This window comes from Rhipicephalus sanguineus, chromosome 1 (assembly GCF_013339695.2).
Source record: "Rhipicephalus sanguineus isolate Rsan-2018 chromosome 1, BIME_Rsan_1.4, whole genome shotgun sequence".
Lineage (NCBI taxonomy): Eukaryota > Metazoa > Arthropoda > Arachnida > Ixodida > Ixodidae > Rhipicephalus > Rhipicephalus sanguineus.
This window is the reverse complement of record NC_051176.1, coordinates 88,435,051-88,458,124: the sequence shown is the minus strand read 5'-3', so window position 1 is coordinate 88,458,124 and position 23,074 is coordinate 88,435,051. Positions and strand designations below refer to the sequence as shown.

The window sequence follows — 23,074 nt, the reverse complement described above, 5'->3', positions numbered from 1 at the left end:
CCTTTAAATAAATAAATTATTTCTCAAAGCATAAATACTCATTTTGTATAAATTATTCCGCGCGACACATTTTCACTTCCGTGCCCGAAGTTTGAAGCACCCTCACGCCATCACAAATTATTTTTCCCGAAAAATCCCGTCTCAACAACTTACTTCTCACGTTCACATATATCAGCACGACTTTTTGTTTAGCAAGATTCAAGATGGCGTTGCCCTCAAGGTTGATGGTTCGATCCCCCGCCGCGGCGGCCGGATCATACGAGGTAGGCAAAATTTTAAAAAATAATGTAAAATTGTACCGTGTTGAAGAATCCCACATGTGGTCAAAATTAATCCTGCGCGCCTCGTAATGAGACCGCAGTTTCGTCACGTAATGAACAGCGTAACTTTAATTAAGGGAACTATACAAGCGCATACCCATAACAATCTTATGTCCTTTTTTCCCCCCGTGTTGTACATCACTGCCGCCGTCCTCTAGCGCTATGCAAACACCACAGTCGCTTCCGCTACAACTATACGGTTCAATCCCTGTCTCGCTTCTCCCTCTTCATTCCTCCGAGGCAAGGCGGCGATTTTCCAGTCTTCGATTGCCACTTGTCCGGCGTCGAGGTCTAAAAGCAATGAAAGAAGGGGGCAATAATCGATCGTTAAAGAAGCGAAAATTAAAAACGCCAATCCCCTTTATCGAGAACTCTACGTTAGCACCTCATATGTATGTGTAAACGAGCTGTAACGCACTCCATTTTGAAGCGAACATTCACTTCGGAGTGAAAGTTAAGCGAACACATCTTTGGAATTCGACCACTAAAATTAGCGCAGTTCTTACTTCTTGCCGCTCCAGATACTTGGCGGCATAAGTGAACCGGCATTCACAACGCGCTTTACCCAGTGCCATCCTTGAGGGGAGGAAAACGAAACAAAAAAGAACGATCAGAGAAGAAATTTAATGGTGCTCAGAGACATCTAGCTGCCCTTAGTGACAACAACAACAAGGCCAGTGTTGAGAAAAAAAAAATGCATCTAAGCTATGAGATGCACCTCAAGTATACGTCAGACGTATATACGAAAAAGCGGCTTAGTTAACATGGATAAAAGTAAATCTAAACACGAAGGAGAAGATTATCACGACAGCCGATAAACCAATGAAAGTTTTATCGATTATCGAATCCTTATGGAGCCGTGTAGAAGGCATGCTCGTGGTTCAGAGGAATACGTGAGGTTTGGCGCATACATGAGGTTTGTCGCAGGCATGGCGTCCGAACACGTGTGTTCGAATATGCCCGCGCCGGGCATTCATGTGACAGACCCTCGTAACGAAATTTTGTGGCGCTGCTTGTCGTTACTCATAACCGAGTCCATCGATTGCACCGATTAATTTGTGGCATACAGTGTCACAAGATGTCGTCAGGTTTTCCACTCGCAGGACTCCGTCTCTATACACCTCCGCGATGTTAAATGCAATGTTTTTAGCAACGTTGGTTAAATGTAACATCGCAAAGCGTTGACAAAAGATTGACACTATATATACCAACCTCAACTGCGAGGGCGTGAACGGGGTTCTTGAGCTCCTCTTTTAATGCAGCGTACACCATGGCGTGTTGCTGCGACGTATGCAGAAGGAAAAACAAAACAAGACAGCTGTGAATGTAGTGGATGGCTGGGACTTATGCGTGGGGCGTATACATGCTTGACTGCGCCAGCAGCGAATGTCATAGCGACATTTTTAGAAAAGCGACACCTTCCTCTGAAGGAAACAGTAAAGCTTTCTCGATCGACCAGAATACCTATTTGCACGTAGCCGGCGTTTGCATGCACGTGCTTTAGGCCGGACCATGCACTGAAAAATCCTCGACGCACTCATAAATCTTCCTAAAATGGCCCTTTCCTGGGCAGCTGCTCGCAGGTTATTTCATTTCGTGAAGGTAAAAGGTATAGTAGAGGTGAAATCAATTTTTAAGTAATATTTTCGTAAGCGGCGGCGGCTCGGTGACGATCTGATGTAAACACATAAAAGCCTGTCGCATTGGCCATGCAAGTAGGACACTATATAACCTCTGTCGCAATGTATACTTGTCGTCAGTGACATGTACATATTTTGGTTGGAATTTCCGAGCGTATAAAATAGCAGGGACAGCAATATCTGATATGCATTTCAAAACCTTTAATGGTCCTGAAATCTAGAAATCTCTTACAAAAAGATTATCCGACGCACTGGCTTATCAGCGAATGAACCACGGAAATCATATTTGTGATGCAGATGATGTTTGCTTTTTCACAATATCGCGGCCACACTGTATATAGCCCCTAAACTACTCCAATAGATATATAAGCTTGTAAACACACCTAAGCCGGTTAAGCTCGAGCGGCAACTCACATGTTCGCATGAAGGCCAAACACGCGGTGACTGGGCAAAGATCGATAGCCGCGATAGAAAGACGCGGACACACGGGCTGGAGAGACAATAACTTCGCACTCACCTGCACTAAACTTTTACCCTCGAATGCGGACGACACGACAGTCACCCGGAAGTGCGTCTCAGACCCTGTGAGGGAGGAAATGAAAGCGGTATAGTAGGGTACTTTGCATCATACGTCACACACACACACACACACACACACACACACACACACACACACACACACACACACACACACGCATGCACGCACGCGCGCACACACACACAGAGAGAGAGAGAGAGCGAGAGAGCTAACCTGAACAATACTAGATATGCAGGTACAGACCACATAGCGCTGATTACGCTGTGGCCTTGCACAAATAATAATATTTCCAGCGCGACGCTTGACGTGCTAATTAACCACCATGGCGAGTAGGCCTTGCTCAACTCATTGTAGGTTTGTGCTATTAACGACCGGTCACCGGTTTACATATCGATCTTCAGTTACTGACACGCTATCGCTTTGTACGTATACGAAATTTAATAGGCAAGGCACGTTGTTAAGAAGTATCGTTTAGTTACGCAGCGTCGCCAGTATCGGCATGCGAATACGAAATAATAAAAAATGACGACCCACGCTTCATCGTCCGTCGCAGCACCGAGCGAGCTGCAGGTCGGCCGCACTTCTTATCTTAACCCCAAGACGCGGAGGTCTTGTGGAGCATGGGTATACTCTGACATTTTCCGGTCTTGTTACGCTGTTTCCTCGTGACTACCGATCGAAGGTGCCGCGGCCAGTGTTTATTGCGATCCTCCCATTTTGTTTCCATCGCTTGCTGGATGCGAGTCTGGCCGTTCTGCTCTACCGTAAAATGTCGTAAGCTTCAGCGCAATGTGGCAATATGATGAAATAGTGCAACAGGGACAAAGACAGAAAACGGCGCATGCACCATCTTGGCCAACTTTCTGCCCAAGGTTGGCGACTATCGAAGAATATATAGCGAGAAAGCCATTTTTACCTTTGGGGACATTGTGCATGTGGCTTTCGTTTTCAACCAGTAGTTCTTGCGGCTGCGGGAAAAGAACAAGGGGGAGAAAAGGTTACTGTAGCGGACTATATGACCTATACATGAAATCACTGTAAGAACATATCGCCGCGTGCAATTCGCGCGGCCAAAAACGAATGCTCTAAGATGTCTAAGGCAAAATGACCAATGGCGGACATTCAGACTATTTAGGCATCCAGGCACTGGAACCCCCTACCACTAATTGTACAGGGAAATAGGGTTTATCAACACATTGAGTGGACGACCAAAAGTGTCTTCTGATTGCTGATTTTTGCAACAACGACGACGACACAACAATAGTAGTAAGAAAACTCACGTTGAGAGCTTCCTTCAGTTTTTCCAATATCTTCGACTCTGTCGGCTTTGTCTAGGAAGAAAAAACAAACAAACAAACAACAGTGTTTCTTATTGACTGACGTTTCACGGAGAGTCAAAGCTATATATACAATCATGACACATATTATGCCGCTCAGGAAACGACACTCTCTCGTTTCTTTCTTCATTTTGTGAGTATTGCAGAGAGGTCTAGTTAAATTTACCTTCTTCTATACACACACAGAACATAATCCTGTGCTTTTCAGGCCGTGCCCCCCCCCCCTTTTTTTGTTGTAATATTTTATTAGTAAAGTAACCTTGAGTACCTACTCAATGTCGGAAGCCAATGACACACATAGTTGGTATGCGTGCTTTCCATTCCTGTAAACGGAGCGTCACATATGCTAATGAAGCATACGTACATAAATATGGAAGTATAATATATGCTGCATTACAGCCTCTATTATTCAGGAATTGGTCTTGTTAAATATCGAAAATTATGTGCACCACTTATGACACTGACTGCATTGTACATTACCAGCACTAGCGTAGTACATTTTTTCCGGGGGGGGGGGGGGTTCAAAGGTGAATAAACCATGATAATAACTTCTGGTGCTTTCACATGAAACTATATCAAAGGTGTTAACGCGTTAAAACAGCTCATCGGTTCCAAGAGACGGCGTTCTGAAATATATTCCGACAATCTGGAATTCTATCCATTGGAAAGCATAATACGCAGGAACATTAGCATTTTTTTCTTATTATTATTTTTGCAATTTTTTGTACTGTCAAGGAAGCAGATAATAATGCTGGAAACCAAGCACGGAAGGCTGAGCCGATTGTTGCGTGTTTCAGGACAAACTGACAGCGGTATAAAATGCAGAGTGTGCGCAAAAAGAAAATCATAGCACAAGCACGGTCACGCGGTGTTGAATGGTATTTAGATATTTGGAAATAACGATTCGTAGGGGAAGCACTAGGTAACTACTCTGGTCCCCACAAACGGTTTCATCCCTCAGCATTGATTTGGCAATGCGGCTGCACCCACTTGAAATTATTCGGCGGTCATTTCAAGCTACATGCAGCAGCATGGGCGGGTATACGAACCGACGATACTGGGCAGAGAAACCGGGAGGCACATAACAGGGAGATCATACGGTTGCCCACTTGGCCCTCGTGGTACGTACTAGTTGCCCGTACGGCTCAAGTGTTCCCACCCCTGAAATTTCGACCTGCCTCTGTGTTCTTAGGCTATTAATATGCTTTACCAGTGAATCATTCGTGAATATCAATCATTAAAAGTTTGTACTCGGTGTATATATAGCCAGGTTATTTCGAATTCGGTTTGTATTTCTACCTAAAGCACTTTCCACAACCTATATATATATATATATACTTTTCCTGTGGCGGCAGACATCTAAAGATGACTAGAGGCCTTAATTATAGCTTCAATTATAGAAATTAAGATAATTTTTTCATTCGAATTAAGCGGTCGGGTCAGACGGAAGAATTGAGGTCCTCCTTTCGAAGATCCAATCGCCGCTTTGAGATTTCCAAAAAGCAGCTGTTGGTACTTCTTTCCATGGAGAGAAAAAAAAAAGAAAAAAAAGGGGAGGGAACGTCACGTGACAATCTTGAAGCCCAGCCATAAAAAATGAAACAGGAGCATGCTGGCAATTATGTCAACAGCATAGAGCACGAGGAGTTAGAACCTTCAGAGGAGGCTGGCTTGTGAACGCTAGGTGCGCTCTCTCCTATCTTTTTTTTTGGGGGGGGGGGGGAGTTTTTCTCCACGCTTTTTTCGGAGTGATGAAATTCGGCCGACTTCACCGGCGAAACCGAAACCGAAGCGCCGCAGGGGGGAGGGGGCAGCTTAACTATCTGTGCAGTGAGGCAGGCACAGAAATGAAATCCGCCATTCTTGTGGTCAAAATTCGGAAGTGTATTTTCGCATGGTTCCTTCCAACGCTGCGCTTCATGTAGTATGTACTACGTATACAACAAAATGCAGCCGGAACGTTGCCTCCTCGCATTTTACTGGGACTGCTAAAGTATGCGGCCAGGGTGGGGTGGGGGCGCACTGAGGCAATATGAGGTTAGGTTTAAATGTAGTTTTCTTTACCGCACCCAACATAACAGGTTGGGAGGCTTGCGCCTTCACTGTGCAGTGTTTACTATGAAGCGACGCTGGAAGAGATCCGAAACTAGAAGTAGCCACGATAAAGCAACTCACTGACGCTGCTCTTGTGGCACTGCAGGTTACGCCGCAGGTCGGCAGATGTCTCCCCGCAAAAACGATGCAACGCTGCATTACTGTAGGCGTGAGAAACGAGGGAGGACGTCTTTTCAGCACATACGTAACAACACAACACTCTATCCTTTGAGGACGCCGCCGCCGTCAACTGTTGGAGCTCGCCAACATTTTACGAGGAAACGCTTCAAAGCTAAAACGTGCTACGATTTTTATTTCGACCGTGATTCGCAACGGCAGGAACTAGAGACGATAGTTTCAATCACTTTGAAATAGCGAGCGTGCGATTGAGAACTTGATACTGGAGGCTGCCATTGTCGCGATGACGATGACAGTGGAACTGGTGGAACTGCGAAATGACGCACGTAATGTACGCTTTTATCGTGGTTTGAATAACAAAAACAAGCAAAGTACAATAAATAGTACAAAAATGCGTCTTCTTGTCGTAACAGTCGAAGAAAATAAAAATTTCAAAGGGTGCATTTTTTGTATGCGGTTTCGGTTTACAAACCCGTAGTTCGCGCGTACCGTGTGAAGGCGGCAAATCGAGTCGATGTAAATCGGCAAGTCTGGGTGACTGGTGTCCTTCATCTGTTCATCGCCAAGTTTACGCGGTGAAACATTCGTCAGGCCGGTACCAAGCCTAGTGTAAGTGAATGTATTTCTGACGAGGTAAACGTATCCCCGAGGCTTGTACCGGAGCACATTGGTGTGCCGTTCTTGACCGAATTAACTAGCACATGTTCTGCGTGCCGTTGTAATTCTTCTACACGTATTAGCTACGAGACCTTTCACCGCTTAAAAAGCTGACGGGATGCGAATCGTTTTCTTGCAGAAACGATTATATTGGAGCACCTTGATCGAGGTGCTGAAATGAAACCGGAATTCAAGATGCGACACCATTCAAAGGAAGTGATTAATCACATCTGTACGCAAACATGTGGTAAGGCTGTGTTTGAGTCCGTTGTGTCAATACCTTGGTGATTTTCTTTGCGCTAGTTACCAGCTCAAGACAAGACCGAATGCAGTTAGCGTTTCATTAGGTTTAGGCCGTAATGCGCCCGTTTTCTGTTTTCAAAGTGTAAGTCGCAAGAGTTTTGCTTTTCACTTTGTGTTTATGTGCGTAAGTATGTGTGTGTGTGTGTGGGGGGGGGGGGGCTTCTTCCTGGCCCGTTTTTTCGTGCTTTATTAGCGCGATGAAACAAATTACTCGCTACAATACACTCGCTTTCATTGCCGTGACATGACCGGCAAGGTTAGTACATGCGGACCCTGAATGTACTGACCAACGTGTGTAGCTTATTGCTACTGCATAGAAAAATATCTGAAATTACAGAGAAGCGGGGCGCCCCCCACCCCCCCCCCCCCCCGCACCTCCTTCCCAGAGTGCAGCCATTTGAGATGGACAAGGCGTAACAAAGGGTGTTTGGCTCAACGGAGCTTTGCAGAGTAGCCTCCTTGCAGAATTATGCACAATGTCACTTGGAGCATTATGTTTACCTTGACTGGTCACACTAAGATCATGCTTTGTAGCCTGCAAGTTTTCCTATAAGTCCTTCCAGCTGTTTGTGCATGACATTTTTACTGCTAAAGAAAAATGATGCCTGCGAAAGAGGCATTGTAACAATTAACACTTGCAGCAACTTCAAACTGGTTTTTTCTGAATAAATATAAATACACCATGAGTTTACATGTGCAGAATGCAGTGATGAGCTTACATGATTGGATAAGCTAAAGGGGCAATTAACCATCTCTCATAAAATCTGATAGCTTCCGTCTGAAAGTGGAAGCTGAATAATTCGTCTGCAAGACCCTTATCATTTATATGATGTTTTTAAGTGTTGTACATGTGCTTAAACTGTTGATGGCAATTAGCTTATACTCCATTTGTTGAAAATAGGCAACCTTATGTCTTACAAGAACTACTACTGCGCATTGAAACTGCTCACTGTATACTGTACACTATGCTGTGCCAAACACCAGTTTTTTATAGACAGCATGAAATTACAGTGCTGCTTCTGAAGCACAGTGCAGTGCACTTGACTTTCACACATACGTACGCATATTTTTGCCCATTGTAGTGGGTGAGGGGGGTGCCTCTTTTGTTGTACTTGCCTCAGCCTTTGCAATGTGAGCCAGCTGTTGGCCTAACGTAACATATCTATTTTGATAAGTTGAGTAGAAGCGGAGAGAACACACATTTTCGGTTTCTTCTGTTTCGCCAAGAATGTGACATTACACATACAGTATAACCTATTTCCAGCATCACACATCTTTTTTGGCATTATCTGTGTTAGCAAAGCTGAGCCAATTGAGCGCCCATTCACTATTTTTGGGCACTTTGAGCTGCAACCTAGTCTTCCCAAGTGCTGGGTTATGAAAATTCATTGCTACACTAGGTAACGATCATTTTAGACTGACAAAGCATGTTTGTTCTTTCAAGTTCACATGCCTCCTTTGAAGTGGAGCCACTTGAAGGGAAGTTGCCACTGTGCATGTGGAGCACCTTTACTTGATATGTTTGTGCAAGTAGATTTACATTTTTCTCAACAGGCCAGCGACCAGCATGTTTAAATTTGTTGCTTTGACTGAAAAAAAAAAGACAAAAAAACTTACAAAGTCTGCACACATCGCACCCGTATTTGTGCTAGTTTGTACAAAGTCTGTCAAGTGGTAGCAAAAGGTCTAGTTGATTTTTTACTTTTATTTGCTGTATATACGTATATTGTTTGGAAAAATATATACAATAATGTTTGGAAAAATATGTGGAACACAAAGTCTAATTTTTGCAAAGGTGAATGTGTACTTGTAATGCTGTAAGCACTATATCAGTGACCTGAATGAAATCTTTTGTCGTCCGCTTTAATTCATTTCCATTTATGTCATAATTGCTACACCACAGTTAAAATCTACAAATAATGTCCCCAGAGCTTTCGTTGGCTTTATTAAGTTGTGTGTAATGAAATATTCGTATGATGTGCTGCCAAATGAAAAGCAGATACAGTTGATTGATAAAAGCCTCGAGACAGGAGAGCAGAGCGATGAGATTTGAGCAAGACAGACAGAAGTCGCAGTATGCGTGTTTACATAGTGTTTTCTTTGTTCAGTTTGTGGTGCTTCTCCGCATATGCACCAAAGTTTGATAACAATTCATGGATGGAGTCATCCTGGTCTCATTTTGTTTCGTCCTCATTTAGTAGACATGAAACTAGCAATGGGTAATGGAGCCATCACATGAACATTTTGTAGCACAGGCCTAGGGTATATGCTACATTTTCTATAAACTAACAATAAACTGTGTTTATTGCACTGCTTCTTTGGCTACAGATTGGAACGTTACAGCTGTTTAAGCTGTTAAGAGGCATTGATCTCAACACATCGTTTCACGACTTTTCAAGACATTTGTGACAGCCACAAAGACCTGTGGGAAGTAGAATTTTTCAGCACTGCACTCCATTGTGTTTCAACGTCTTTAGTATTGCATGTCTTTGCGAGAGTCCTGTTCACAGCGCTACATTATTATGAACAAAGGTTAAGGTTGGCTGGTTGGTTTGTGTGGTTTTAACATCCCAAAGAGACTGAGGCTATGAGAGATGCCGTAGTGGACCTGGAACCACCTGGGGTTCTTTAAAGGGGCCCTGCAACACACTTTTTCAGCATGGTTAGAAAACGCTGCCAATCGGTAGTCGAGCCTCCCAAGAACACGCGAGCCAAACATTATAGCGCAGCACATGGCCTGGGATTTACAGTAAATTCTCAAAGTCAGCTAGAAATTGCTTCCTCTTCTCTCGACAAATAATGCTATTTACTCAAAATCACTGCGTCATTGACTCAAGTTCCATGCCAATGGCTGATTTTAACTTGGCGCGCTCGGTAGTTACTGCAGCCACCACGGGAGGCCACCACTTGGCTGCGCGCGCGATCACACTGAAAGTACGCTGCGCGTTTGAAGAAAACTAAAAGAAGAAAAAGTGCTCAAGGTCACGAGGCGCGCATGACGTACCTTTTTCCTCCATGCCATCCCTCCCTGCTTAGCTTCCTGTGCTTTCGTTGGAACGAGAGAAGAGAGAAAACAATTACAGTGTGCGACAAATCTTTGTAACTCTGCTTGTACTGGATAGATTGGAAAATTTTTGCGGCGGTCACTTTGTGAGGCAACAAGCTCCTTTAGTGAAGTCATTCCATGGCTACTTGGAAAAGTGTTAGAAGGCCGCTTTAACGTGTACTGAAATCGCACTGTACGTGGGCCTCTAGCATTTTACCTCCATCGAAATGTGACCGCTGCGGCCGGGATCAAAACCTTGTCTTTTGAGTCTGAAGGCGAGCACCATAACCATGTGAACAAAGGATTCTGTGTAAAAGAAAATGAGAACATAACGAGGAACAAAATGACACTGAAGCTTTCATTACTGTGAACATAACTAGACTGTTCAAATCTTTTACTTAGAAATTTTTCTTGCTTGGTCCAGTGGCTTTTAGTACACTGTGTTCAGCACTACTCTCCACGTCCGCTCAGCTGTCTCTGAATGCATGCTTTCGTGTGTGTTGTCCTTACTTTTTCTAAGTGCCAGGGCTTGTCGTGGGATGTCAAAGAACCTACTGATCAGTCACGTTGGATATTCTGGTTTCTCAATGTGTTCAAGGCAATTTATGTTGGCATCCAATGTGCTGCACTGTTCAGAGAAATGCACACCATACTTGAGCACTAAAACTGTGGAGTGAAAGCAATTTTTGTCTTGTATCTGAAATCCGCATATATAATTTCCAAAGCAGTACTCTATTTTTCTTGGTGCCTATGCTGGATGTTGTTGCTCGCCTTATTGCCGAAGGTGTTTTCAGTTTGTGCTGCAAGTTGTTGCTGCATGTTCGTGCGGCAACGTTTGCATACACGTACGCATTCAGTGCACAAAACTTGTTGCTTATTTAGTGGCACAAAAGTAGCAGCAGAATTCAGCAAGCTGCTTTGACCACATACGCATATAGGAAACATACTGGCAGTATTGACTGAAGCGTAATTTAAATATCAGTGATGGTGACATTCCAGTGCAACTGATGTCTCAACTTGCAAGACATTTCCCAAATGCCTTGAAGCATAAAGACCCTGATAGCATTTAAAGGTAAATTTTCTTTGGACAAAGCATAAATAGAACTATGCTTTGCATGTGATTCTTTCTTTCACTTAACTTAGTGTGGACGTGAAGGACGCACATAAAGATTTTTCTGAATTGAAAATTACGGCTGCATTTGAATTGGGTGCATACCAGAATAGGCTATATATTTACTGAACACGGCAGAAAGGGAACATAAACATTTCTTATCAAATACTTAGTCTAATGCCTTATGACTCGACGGTATCCCTGACAAGGAATACCAGGGTTTCCTTGGAAGATTACGGGGACAGTGGTACTGGGGGTAGGCTTCCCTTTGTGGAGTAAGTTGGCTAGGTTATTCTGAGCAGGGAAACTTGACATGGAAATCCTAATTCCCTTTTCTCTCCTCATTTCAACGCAGGCAAGGTGGCGCAAGAGCTTGGTGGATTTGCGGAGGGAAATGTTGGCGCGGGTACTTGCCTGTCTCTGGGATGCCAGGCTGAAATACTCCACTGGCAGTCATCTCAAGTCCTGGTTGCATTGAGCGCAGTAGGATGATTGCCACCCTTGCTGTCTTCCTTCAAACATCATGCTGCGCTGCTGCCATATCTATGTACAAGCAGGTATCAATGGTGAGATAAAAAAGCTTGTGGTGTGGGATGCAGAAGTTAATAAGCTGTTTTCCGGCATGGAAAACTAATTAATCATTGTTTGAGCATGTGGTTAGAGATTTCTTTGGCTTGTTCCCTTTCAAAAAGCACCATCCTGGAGTAAAAAAAGAAATAATTGATAACTAGACTTGTGTATCTACTTCGTTTTATTTCCTAGCATTTTAGAGGAGACCACCAGACAAACTGTGAAGTTTACATAGGTCAATTTCGTTTGTCCACATCTATCATATACTTTCTCTGTAACATTATTGTTTCAATTAATGTCCAGTCATCGTGATTCTGTCTCTTGAAGTTGCAGTTGGTCCATTCAGTGTTTGTTGCATCCTCTGTGATGCCTCTCTTTGCAAGTCATTGCTTGGAAGCTGCATCGTGCACTTTCAGATTGGGCCTGTTCTCTACAGATTTGTTGATGGTACACAATGCAGGTGCACAGTCGCACGCAGCAAATCATTGGCCAATCGTGTGCATGGGGCTCCGATGTTCTCTGCTGTATCCTCTCACTTCAGAGGCAAGTGGCATCGCAGATATGAGCCCTCCAGAGCCGCCAGCAGTCGAGCCCAGCAACACAAACTCCAAACTTCCCCGTGATGTGGCCATTTCCATCTCCAGTGTTGAGGCGGGTTTGCCTGGAGTGGCCATATCTGTGTGGCTGGCTCTTCTTGAGGATCGGTGAGGCACTGCGCATGCGTGACTGAAATAGCTGCACATGCATCCTCCGGGCTTGTTTTTGAAGTGCAGTAAGCTGCGCCTCGACTTGACTGAGTACAACACCTCCGCACTGACTGTGAGTTAACTTTGTGCTGTTTGGATGGCTTGGTACAAGATACTTGATCAGATTGCGGCCAGTGGCTGCTCGGACATGCACCCCAAGCATCTAAGTGTCCACACAACGGTGGCAAGCATACACTCCTTTTCAAAGTTGGATGCATCATAGTGTGTTTTAACAAGCTCTTCCTCAAATATTCACTGTGCCTTATCTCCCTACAGATCTATCTATCTATCTTGACTTTGCAAAGGCGTTCAGTAGTGTCGCCCCTCGTCGTCTAACTGTGAAACTTACTTGTCTTAACCTTGAACCCCTTGTACTGTCCTGGATTGAATGTTTTCTCACAAACTGCTCAAAACATACTGTTGTTGATAACCTTTAGTCAAATAGGTCAGTCTTGTCAGGTGTACCATCGGTCTTTATGCTTGGACCTCTTCTGTTTCTAATTTTTATAATGACCTCTCTAGCAGCATTTCCTCTTCAATTTGGCTATTCGCTGATGACTGCAACCTGTATCGGCACGTATCCTCCCACAATAACCAAATAATACTCCAGGAACACTTAAAAAAATCGTAAATTGGTGCTCTCTTTGGCTACTGTCCCTCCATGTTTCTAAATGCAAGTACATGTGTGCAACTCGCAAGCGGCGAATCATTAACCACTGTTACTCTCTTAAATCTAGAGCCCTCAGTCAAGTTGACTCTTACCTTTACTTTAGTGTTACAATCACTAATAAACTTACGTGGTCTGCACACATTAAAATCTTATAAACGACTACTCTAAATTACTTGGCCTCCTTAAAGATAGATTTTTCTGTCTCCTGTTCCCATACGCAAGCTTGCCTGTGAAAAGTTTGTTTGGACAAGACTTGAGTATGCCGCAGCAATTTGGAACCCTCGCCAGACTTGCCTTACTAACTTGCTTGAAGCAGTGCACAATCACGCGGCATGTTTTTCGCTTCAAACTATGACTGGAATGCAAGTATAACTTACATTAAATCATCTCTCAGCATCTCTAGTGTAACGCTTTGTCGAAAGACTTTGCAAATTTTGCTTTCCCACAAACTGTATTATAACTTTCCACACCTCGAGAACACTATTCTACTTCCACCTGACCGCACTTCTCACTGTCTATTTAACAAGCTCACTCTACTATGCTAGCATGGCATCTCTAATATCTTCAATGAAGCATTCTTACCTACAGCTATTGAACTATGGAACGTGCTGCCCTAGGATGTAGTAAATGAAAGTGATTCAGATAAATTTAAGCACTTATTGTCATGTTTTTTAAATCGTTAATCTACTACCACTGCACTGTTACTCCAACGTATACCGGTTGTACTGCTCTGTTGTACTACCAGTTGTTCTACCAGTTGTGCTGCTTTTTTTGTTTTGCCCTGCGACTTCAACCATGTATACTAAGTTTTGTTTACCATTGTATAATAATGAGCATATGTTTATTGAGTGATGAAATTTGGCATGCAGATGCGATTTGTTATGCTGATATAACTGAAATCCGTTCTGAGTTATCTACTATAGTTTTTGAGTTACAACACTTGATAGACTCTCATTGTTATCCGAAAATAATAAATTAATTAGACATAAGTTCGTCAAGCCTTTTCATAAGCACATTCACAAGGGCCCATTCTGTGCCTTAAAGCTATTGGTTCATGCTCATTATTCAAATAAATGCAAAAAATTTTGTAATTTCCTGTACATATGGTCTTGTAACAACTTAAAAAAAAAACGATTATAAAAATCTGTATGACGTGCAGACAAATATTGACAACTTTATAGCACTCGCCAATGTTTCAGGACATAAGTGCAAAAAACAGAATGGTTTTATATTTATTTGTTGTGAAGTGGAACAGGGATGACTGACAGCAGCTTCATAAAAAATGAAAGCTAAGGAAGCAGAACTCAGAACAAAGATGGTTTTATTTTTCATTGGAGAAATGCAGCACTGTGACTATCCTGAGCCCCGATCTCTCCTCAGTCGTTCTCAGTTTACACTGACTTGTTGTGTATGCACACTGCACTACCGTAGTGCCAACATTCACTGCTGTGCTAGCTTCAGCCAATTTCTCACCCAGAGCCAAAGGATACTCTCCAGCAGAAACACCTGAAGTGTCCAGAACTGCCAATTCACCGGACCATGCATTTCAAGCCATGAGAAGTGAATCACTGGGCAGCCAGTCATACACCTTGAAAAGATATTGGCCTGTTGCGGCATTCAGCACTTTGTGGTAGGCCCAGAGCATTGAGGCAACAATTCCACTCTCTTCCTTTCTTGTTGACCACATGAAAGAGCATGACCTTGAGCATTCTGTTCCACTGATGTACCAAACTGTTAAAGGGGTCCTGAACCACTTTTCCAAGTAATCACCGAATTACCTCTGGATCGGAGTTTATTGCCTCACGAATTGACTGCCCCAGAAAAATTCTTGTATTCATCAAGGACGAGCGGAGTTAGAGATTTGCTGCACGCTTTAAGGGCTTTCTCTGTTCTCTCGTCCCGATGACCTCGCTGCAAGCTACACAGGGAGGAATGGCATGGGAAAAAGGAGTTAGTGCATCAGTGAAACATGATCACTCTGTTGTACTGCCAGTTGTACTGTCAGTTGTACTACCAGTTGTTCTACCAGACTATGGAGTGCAGTGCCCGCACGTGGCGGCACCCTGTGGCAAGAAGCCCACCTGATACAAACGCCACTCTTGATTTATGTTGGCTGTTGGCCAATAGCATGCTATCTGTTGTTCGAATCAAGCAGCAGGCGCCAGCAGCTCCGAAGAGAGTGAGCACAGGCCTCTGTATGAAAAGAGGGTGCCTGAGAAAGTGGCAACTTTGCGCTACGCTTCTAAATTCTCCTTGCCGTGCATGACCAAGATTTAGTTGAGCTGTTCATAGCAGTGTCTGCTTTTCGCAGGATGTTTTTGTGCCAAGCCCAGCGGTCGCTCATGACCCCTTTAAGCTACTGGTGATCTGATGTTCAAAAACACTGATAGATCTTATTGAGGAACTACTGGGTCAATATATTTGTTAAGCTTGTTCCTTGGCTGCAGCAAATGGTTTATGGAACCTCCAAGCCTCAGAATATCAGCGGGACGGTGTCACACGTGGCCTAGGGTGTCAATTGATGCTTTCAAACAGATTATGTCTGGTCTTTTTGTGTACACATCTACGGGACGTAAGAGGTGTCTGCGAGCGAACAAAAGATCAGTTGGCCATGTTCTCTACCTGAAACACAACATCCAATCTTCTAACAGCACGATTGGCACTCTATCTATAATCTTTGCTGGAGATTTTACCTGGCAGGAGTGAAATGATCGCCAGTATCCTGTAATGCTACGAGCCACAATCTCTGAACAAAAGGAGGTTTTTATGCATTGCAGTGTTTTGTGCTCTCACAGGTGGGCAATCGTATATTTAGAAGCTTTGAGTGGTGCTCGAGGGGCAAGATTGCAGTCCTGTCCAGGTACAGGTTCTTGGTGGTACAAGAGCCTATTACACACAAACATGCTATTTATTTATTTGTATTTCCCTCAGACCCAGAGGTACTAGAGATGGGAGTGGAACATACTGGAAAGCACACAATACAAGCTTTGCTCTGCTGCTAGTACAATTTTAGCTGAAACTATCAGAAAGCATCACTAAAAGCCAGAGCAATGATAAGTCAAGCAATTAATTGAAAACACCATAATTGCACACTTGGTTAGTTGCACAATAGTGCACTTGTGTGTAAAACATTATGAAACTGGGAATAATGAACAGTGGACGTTACTGATCCAAGAAGCTTTTTCCAGTCCTGTGAAGCACAGGGTACAAATGAATGATAATGTGTTTTCATTCAGCACGACATTATTCCCATCTTTTGAGTGTGATCAAAACGAGGGGTAATGTATAATGAAGGAAGAATATGGTCGTCATTCAGGGCGGCACTGGAGTATATTTCGTGAAAGAGACATTGGCAAGAAAACTTGTGGTGACAGGCGAGTGAGGCAAGCTGTAAAGACGCTTTCATTAAAGTGATACTGGCGGTATGATTGTGGCTAAAGAGAATAAAGCAGGCAGAGTTATTTTGGACTACCTCGAGGGCAGAGATTAATATATTAGTGGTGGGGCTCCAGGTGGAAGTTGCATGGGAGCTATTCCAGCGAAGATTTAGCATTGCTAATTCTTCTAATATGAAGAGACCAGGTAAGAGAGGAAGTCATGTGAGCACCTAGTTATGAGATGTTATGTGTTCAAGAGCGGAGTTCTTGGGCAAGTAGGAAGCTGGGCAACCAGTTGTATGGCAGGCACATAATGCCTTGCATTTATTTGTGTTGAGTTGGTCGCATTTTGGTGAAGGCGAAATATTAGAAGCCCATGTACTGTGCGATGTCAATGCACGTTATAGAACACCAGATGGTCAAAATTTCCGGAGCTCTCCACTATGGCATGCTTCATAATCATATGGTGGTTTTGGCATGTAAAACCACAGATATATATTTATGTTGAGTTCCATCAAGCGGGTTTTACACCAATTAGATACATATAGCCTTGATATTGTTTTTAAAGAATTGTAACATGCTTTTGGTCAGTATAATTTCTTGGAAGACTACACAACTGGTGAATAATCAAGTTAATATTAGAGTTCATGGCATTGGGGCAAGTCATGAATGGGTGTTTGCAGACACGAATTGTGAGCATCCAGATGAAAAATGTCCGATCCGATAGAATAGTTTTCCATCCATGTTCAATTTACTTAATTTTGAAAGAAGTAAACTGGGGCAAGGTTTTGCAAAATCGTTTGCGAAACCCGGAAAATGCAGTCGGCTATAGAAGGGCGGTCAAGAATTGTATGTAGTCTATGTGTGAAGGAAGCCAGCTGTGAAGGATGGCGGCTTGCGCTAGTTGGTATGTCATGATGATTGCTATAGCGCGAGCTGAGGACTAGGACAAGGAGACACACAAGGACGAGCGCTAACTTACAACTGAGTTTACTGTGCAGAGCACGAAAATATATCCGACAAAAACCACAAAGAACAACACGCGACATATTATGAGCAAATCAAAAGATGAGCAAGGCAAAAAGATCAAACAACAGAAAAACAAACCAAAAACCAAAGAAAAAGCTGTCAATGGGTGCACCAGCTGTGTTTCACAAGAAAGGGAGCAGTGGAAGCCAAGTTGAGCCTTAAGAAAGAATTAGTGAGCGTCAAGGAAATGAACAGTTGTGTAAAGGGTATGTCCAAGGATTTTACACAGAATATACTACGTAATGAAATCGGGTGTCAGTTTAAGGGAGAATTTTTACATCCTAATTTGTGAACCGGAACCATGTTTCTGATTTTACAATCGAATGGCAGTGAGGATTTATCAGCACTACCACCTTTCTCAGCTTGTGCCCATGCCTCTTGTAGCGATCCATCCTCCAACCGCACTTCATGCAGTGCCTGGTGTGCAGATTTACACCTGGGATGCATTCTTCAAAGTGGTCCTTGCTTCAGCTGCATCCAGGCATATTGCATTGGTACTTCATTGTTCCAGAACCAGCTTCATTTTTCGTCATCACTTATAACTGACCCCTCCACACCACATTGTCCTATTGCTCTCTCTTCAAGCAACTATCCATAGTCTCCTGGTGTAATCAAGGAACTTATTTCTTGTGCTAGTTTGCTGCTTAGCATGCAAAGAACTTTTCATTCATTGAAAAGAAATATAAGAGACCAACGGCTCTGTCGTGCACATGGGTACGTAGGCCAGCTTCACTGCCACCTTCTTGTATGCCCCAGAGAGCTTTACAGGGGACCCTCAACTTTTGTATTTCAGGTGCAGTGACTTGTGCACAACTGTAAAGTGAGCCCCTGAATCTATGATTACGTCAAGCTTCTCGTGCACACTTCTCAGTGTCGCTCTTCTCGCCACTCTGTACTTGGTGACGTGCTGCCACTGTGTTTCTACCACGATTGTGTCGTCAACAAGTTAGGGTGCGGCTACATAATCTATAACTGTTTTGTTGTTACTGCACCATTTGCACTCCCTCTCTTCTAGCCATGCCATTTTGTTTACATTTGGCTATGTGTCCGTACATGAGACGTTTCAAGGAATGCCTTCTGAATCATGGCTCGGAATTCAAGTAGTTGGTGGATGATGCTAAAGGTCTTCCTCTGACTGGCTGCTTTTTAGTCATGTATGAGTTGCTGCTCAGTATAGCCTGGCACCTAATACTGTCCTTGTGGCTCTGTGCTAACTGGGCTACCTCTCCAGGTCAAGCATCGGTTCACATTCAGTGCGACGTACATGGGCTATTCTTCAGAACATCAGCATTTTTTTCAAGCATTCTGCTTTCTCAAGCACTGTGAACTGTTCCAAAGTTCTTTGCAGGTCTCCACACGTTAGTAATCAAGGTAGTTTTTGAGCCTGATTGTAAATTTCAACCGTGTTTTCTTAGGATTTTTGGTTTAGAAAGAGGACAAGGTGGAAGTATTCAGCCCCTGACAAATGTAGGCCATGCAACACTTTAGCCTTTAGAACAGCATGTTGCTATATCTCTTCGGATAACAGGTTGGTAAATAATCTTCCTGGGCCTTGCGCCAAGGCACGGCAAAGTAAATCCAGCCCATTACTTGATCAACACACTATAGCATTTCAGAGTTATTTCTGTGCCCTTATTAAACCACCATGAAGCCAAAGCTTCCTGGGTTGGCATTGTTGCAACCATACCTTTCAAGAGACCTGCAAGTTTCATTCACCAGTTCTTATCCACTTGTGAATTCGGTTCCAGTGCCAACCTTCATGGTCTGGGCTGCTCCGTGCAACAGTAGCAGCTGTGTTTCCAGCACCAGGTGCCATCTTTACACTTCTACCTGCAAAATCTTTAAACTGCAGCTTCAGCAGTGTGTTAAATGACAATCTGACAGTGTCTCTGTTATGTCACTACTTTCACCTCCCATCAAATTAGTACTTGCAAGTGCAGTATCTGCCTGTCCTGCTTCATCTACATCTTCCCTGGCCCTCGCACTGCTCGTACCATGAGACATATGAAGCGCATTTGGATAATAAAGAGGCATTTGCTTGACAAGTGAGGCGCTGCTCTCTCATTTCTGTTATCCCAGCTGAACCAGATGGCACAGACTCCATGCAGGCTCTCTGCAACGAGTCTCGATGTAGCTACTTCTACCAGTCTCGCCAGTGCTTTCCCCCGATGGAATTCTTCAATTCATCATCAGCGGATTGCAGTGGCTGTGCCATTTACGTTTCTACTCATTGTTGTTGGCTGGCATATTAAAGGAGATCACAAGACAAGCAATGGAGGTTACATAGGTCATAAATTGACAATTGAGCTGGTCCAAATTTTAGGAAGGGTTCGAGTGCAGGCTCTACCACTCATGTTAATAAATATTGTGAATGTTATACCAGGGTGGTCTATAAATTGCTCTGGCATGCAGCAAGGTGTAATTTAAGGCGTTGTGTGAATGAAGATGAATTGTGTGAATTTTTGGCTCCATAAATATGAAAACCGCTTGAAAGCTACATCAATGTCCCACACATTGTCAATATTGTGTGTAACTGTGGCCTTCTGTAACTGGTACAAAGACCAACGCACATGCAAACTCATTGATTTGCAGAAGAAAAGCATGTGTTCTAGCCAGTTATCTATCACATTAATAAAGGAAGAGATACCTATTCTTGACACTTTGTAACTTCTCTGCAAAATTTTTTTTTTGACAACCCACACTGAAGAATCATTCTGGCTATTGGTGTTGTTGCCTTTGTTTCTTGTTTCATTCTTTAAATCACCAGTGTAAATCATGGGGTGCTCAGGGGGGTCCCAACTTCGCTTGTTTTAACAGGGGGGGGGAACCCTTGCAATTGCCCCCCCCCCATCCCCCTCTGAAGAGTTATCTTTAACATATTTGAACAGCTTGACAGTTAAAGGGGCCCTACAACACTCTTTCAGCATGGTCAGAAAATGCTGCCGATCGGTAGTCGAGGCTCCTGAGAACACGTGAGCTAAACATTATAGTGCAGCACGTGGCCTGGACTGTACAATGAATTCTCTAAGACAGCTAAAAAGTGCTCCCTCTTCTTTCTACAAATGCTGCCATATACTCATATGACCGCGCAATATACCCAAATTCGCGGTCATTGGCTGGTTTGAGCATCATTGGCTGCATAGTTACTGCGCCCGCCGCGAAAAGCTGCCACGTGCCCGCACGCGCGCAGTCTCATTGAAGGTTAGCCGTGCATTCTAAGAAAAAAAAGCGCCCAAGGTCATGATACGCACATGACATGACTTCTTTCCCCCGCACCATCCCTCCCTGCTTAGCTTCCAGCGCGTTCGTCGGGACGAGAGAAGAGAGAGAGCATTTACAGCATACGACAAATCTCTGTAACTCCGCTTGTGCTTGACGGATTCTAAAAATTTTTGTAGTGGTCGGTTCGTGAGGCCATTTGTGAGGCCACTAAACTCCTTTAGTGAAGCTGTTTGATGATTACTTGGAAAAGTGTTGCAGGGCCTTTTTAAGTATAGTGCACTCTTCATGAAACCAGCTGTGAAATCTGAAGCAGAAATAAAACACAAAGGTGAGAGCTGCTTTTCTTTTCAAAAGGCACTGTGGAACACAAGCTTTCTGAAATGTTACGTATTACTTCTAAGAGGCATACACGATGGGGAATGGAGCTGAAGTTAAAGAAAAGCTGCACCTTTATGCATTATACCAAAGAAGCGCTAGAAATTGCTATACAGTGGACTCTCAGTAAACGGAAATCTGTTAAATGGAATTGCTGCTTAAATGGAACAACTGCCTTTAGTATTATTGGTTTCATACCTGAATGTTTCAACCCAGTTCATCTCTCAGTAAACGAAACTCTTGTTAAACGGAACATATTTTCCTGGTCCCTTCAGGTTCCATTTAATGAGAGTCTACTGTAATTAAAAATAAAACGTATATTTATAAAAACAAGATGGCCACCACGGCAAGATGTGTGTCGCCCCTTGTAATTTTTCTGGATTTACACCACTGCTTTGAATATTTATGTCACACTTTATTTCCGTTAAAGTTTCAATTGAAAGACGGTGCTTGTCCCATATATCTCTTTTCTGTCCGTCTGTTTTGCTGTGTACAGCTGTCATGATTGAAGTGCAACTCGTCTGATTTGGCATCCTTGTGCAGTTATGAGCCCTCCGGATCTGCCAGTGATTGAGCCCTACAACATGAACCCTCACTGCTAGTACTGCATGGCCATCACCAGGCTGGAGGCACACTTGCTTGAAGTGGCTGGATGTGTGTCCACAGGGCTGACTTTTCTTGAAATGCGGTGAACTTCCGCATGACTGCGGCCACATGGTCTCGTTCATGAGGAGCACTAAGCTTCGCCACGAATTGGTTGAATACAACAAGCTGCATGAAGGCAGGCAAGTCATTTTGCTTGGCTAAGTCAACATTTCAAGTGCACATTCAGGCTGTGAAATATTTGTCACATTCTTGCAGGTGTCATATTTTGGGGTCTGATTTTGTTGTACACCACATCAACACAAACATTTCCACCGTTGTCTTTGGAGTAAGATATCTCTGCAGCAAATGCACTGGCAGTATTCTGTGCTTATTGCAATGGTACTCACGAATGTTATTCACACAGTCATATGAAGAAGCACATTTTGAAGCCAGACTAAGTATAAAGGAATAGTATTATTCATAGTGCAACCTTGTAAATTTGAATTTCAGGAGGACAGGAAATTTGTTGAGGTTGGCCAGCCACTCACTCGTTGGATGCCTTGGCTGCTTGCACATTGGCCATCTGATTGCAGGCAGGTAGCTTCCATACCTGGTCATCAGCTGCACCAGGCTGCTATGACAATGGGCCTTGGTGTGCAGGGCAAGCAGCAGCCAAAAGTGGGATATTGTCTAGTCGGTCAGCACACCCGGTTGTCCAAGGCTGTGGCTCAAACTGCCAGTCATTGAGCTGCTGTTCGAGTCGCAATACCCTTTCTCTTTGTCAAATGCAGCTCCTTTTCTTTTTTCATGTGGGCACACGCTCTTCTTTCCATGCAGTTGTCATTATCACAAACCCCATCTTGTTGCGGCCACACAGTCCACATCTTCACAGTTAGCAATGACACTGTAGGTTTGCAGACAATGTATGCAACTGTGTAGTATGCATCGGCAAGCACTCTGTTTTAGGTGAACGGTAGGGGAAGAGTGGCAGGTGCAGGCTTCACAGCGGTTCCCTTTTCTCCCATGACATCCTTTCTTTTGTCTCACTCTTGCTGTTATTGGCTGGCTACAAGACTACCAATCTTCTTGAACCGAATTGAAAGCATGAGGTGTTTGTGCTGTTGCGACCGGGTTTTTGGATCAATCCCACCGCTGACTCCAGTTGTCGTGCCGGTGTGTTTGGATCCGTCCCTTCTCGACAACCATGCTGTTGCTACGAGAGGGCAGCGTCGTACCCGGACTCCGTTTGGTAGCGTAGTCGAGTCTCCGGGTTGAGGAACTGATGCTAGCAAGATGGGAAAACAATAACAAGTTTA

The 23,074-nt window shown here is 43.7% G+C and overlaps 1 protein-coding gene across 1 annotated transcript; it reads right to left on the bottom strand.

Moving 5' to 3' along the window:
• Window positions 1-362: 362 nt before the first annotated feature.
• LOC119393642 (bolA-like protein 1) lies at window positions 363-6,325 on the bottom strand. The gene is made up of 6 exons (XM_037660752.2): window positions 6,011-6,325; window positions 3,779-3,829; window positions 3,415-3,466; window positions 2,478-2,542; window positions 1,533-1,601; window positions 363-611 (listed from the first exon to the last, which is right to left on the bottom strand). Exons 1-6 carry the CDS (start codon window positions 6,086-6,088, stop codon window positions 522-524), a joined length of 405 nt encoding a protein of 134 aa, XP_037516680.1. The 5' UTR covers window positions 6,089-6,325; the 3' UTR covers window positions 363-521.
• Window positions 6,326-23,074: the final 16,749 nt, after the last annotated feature.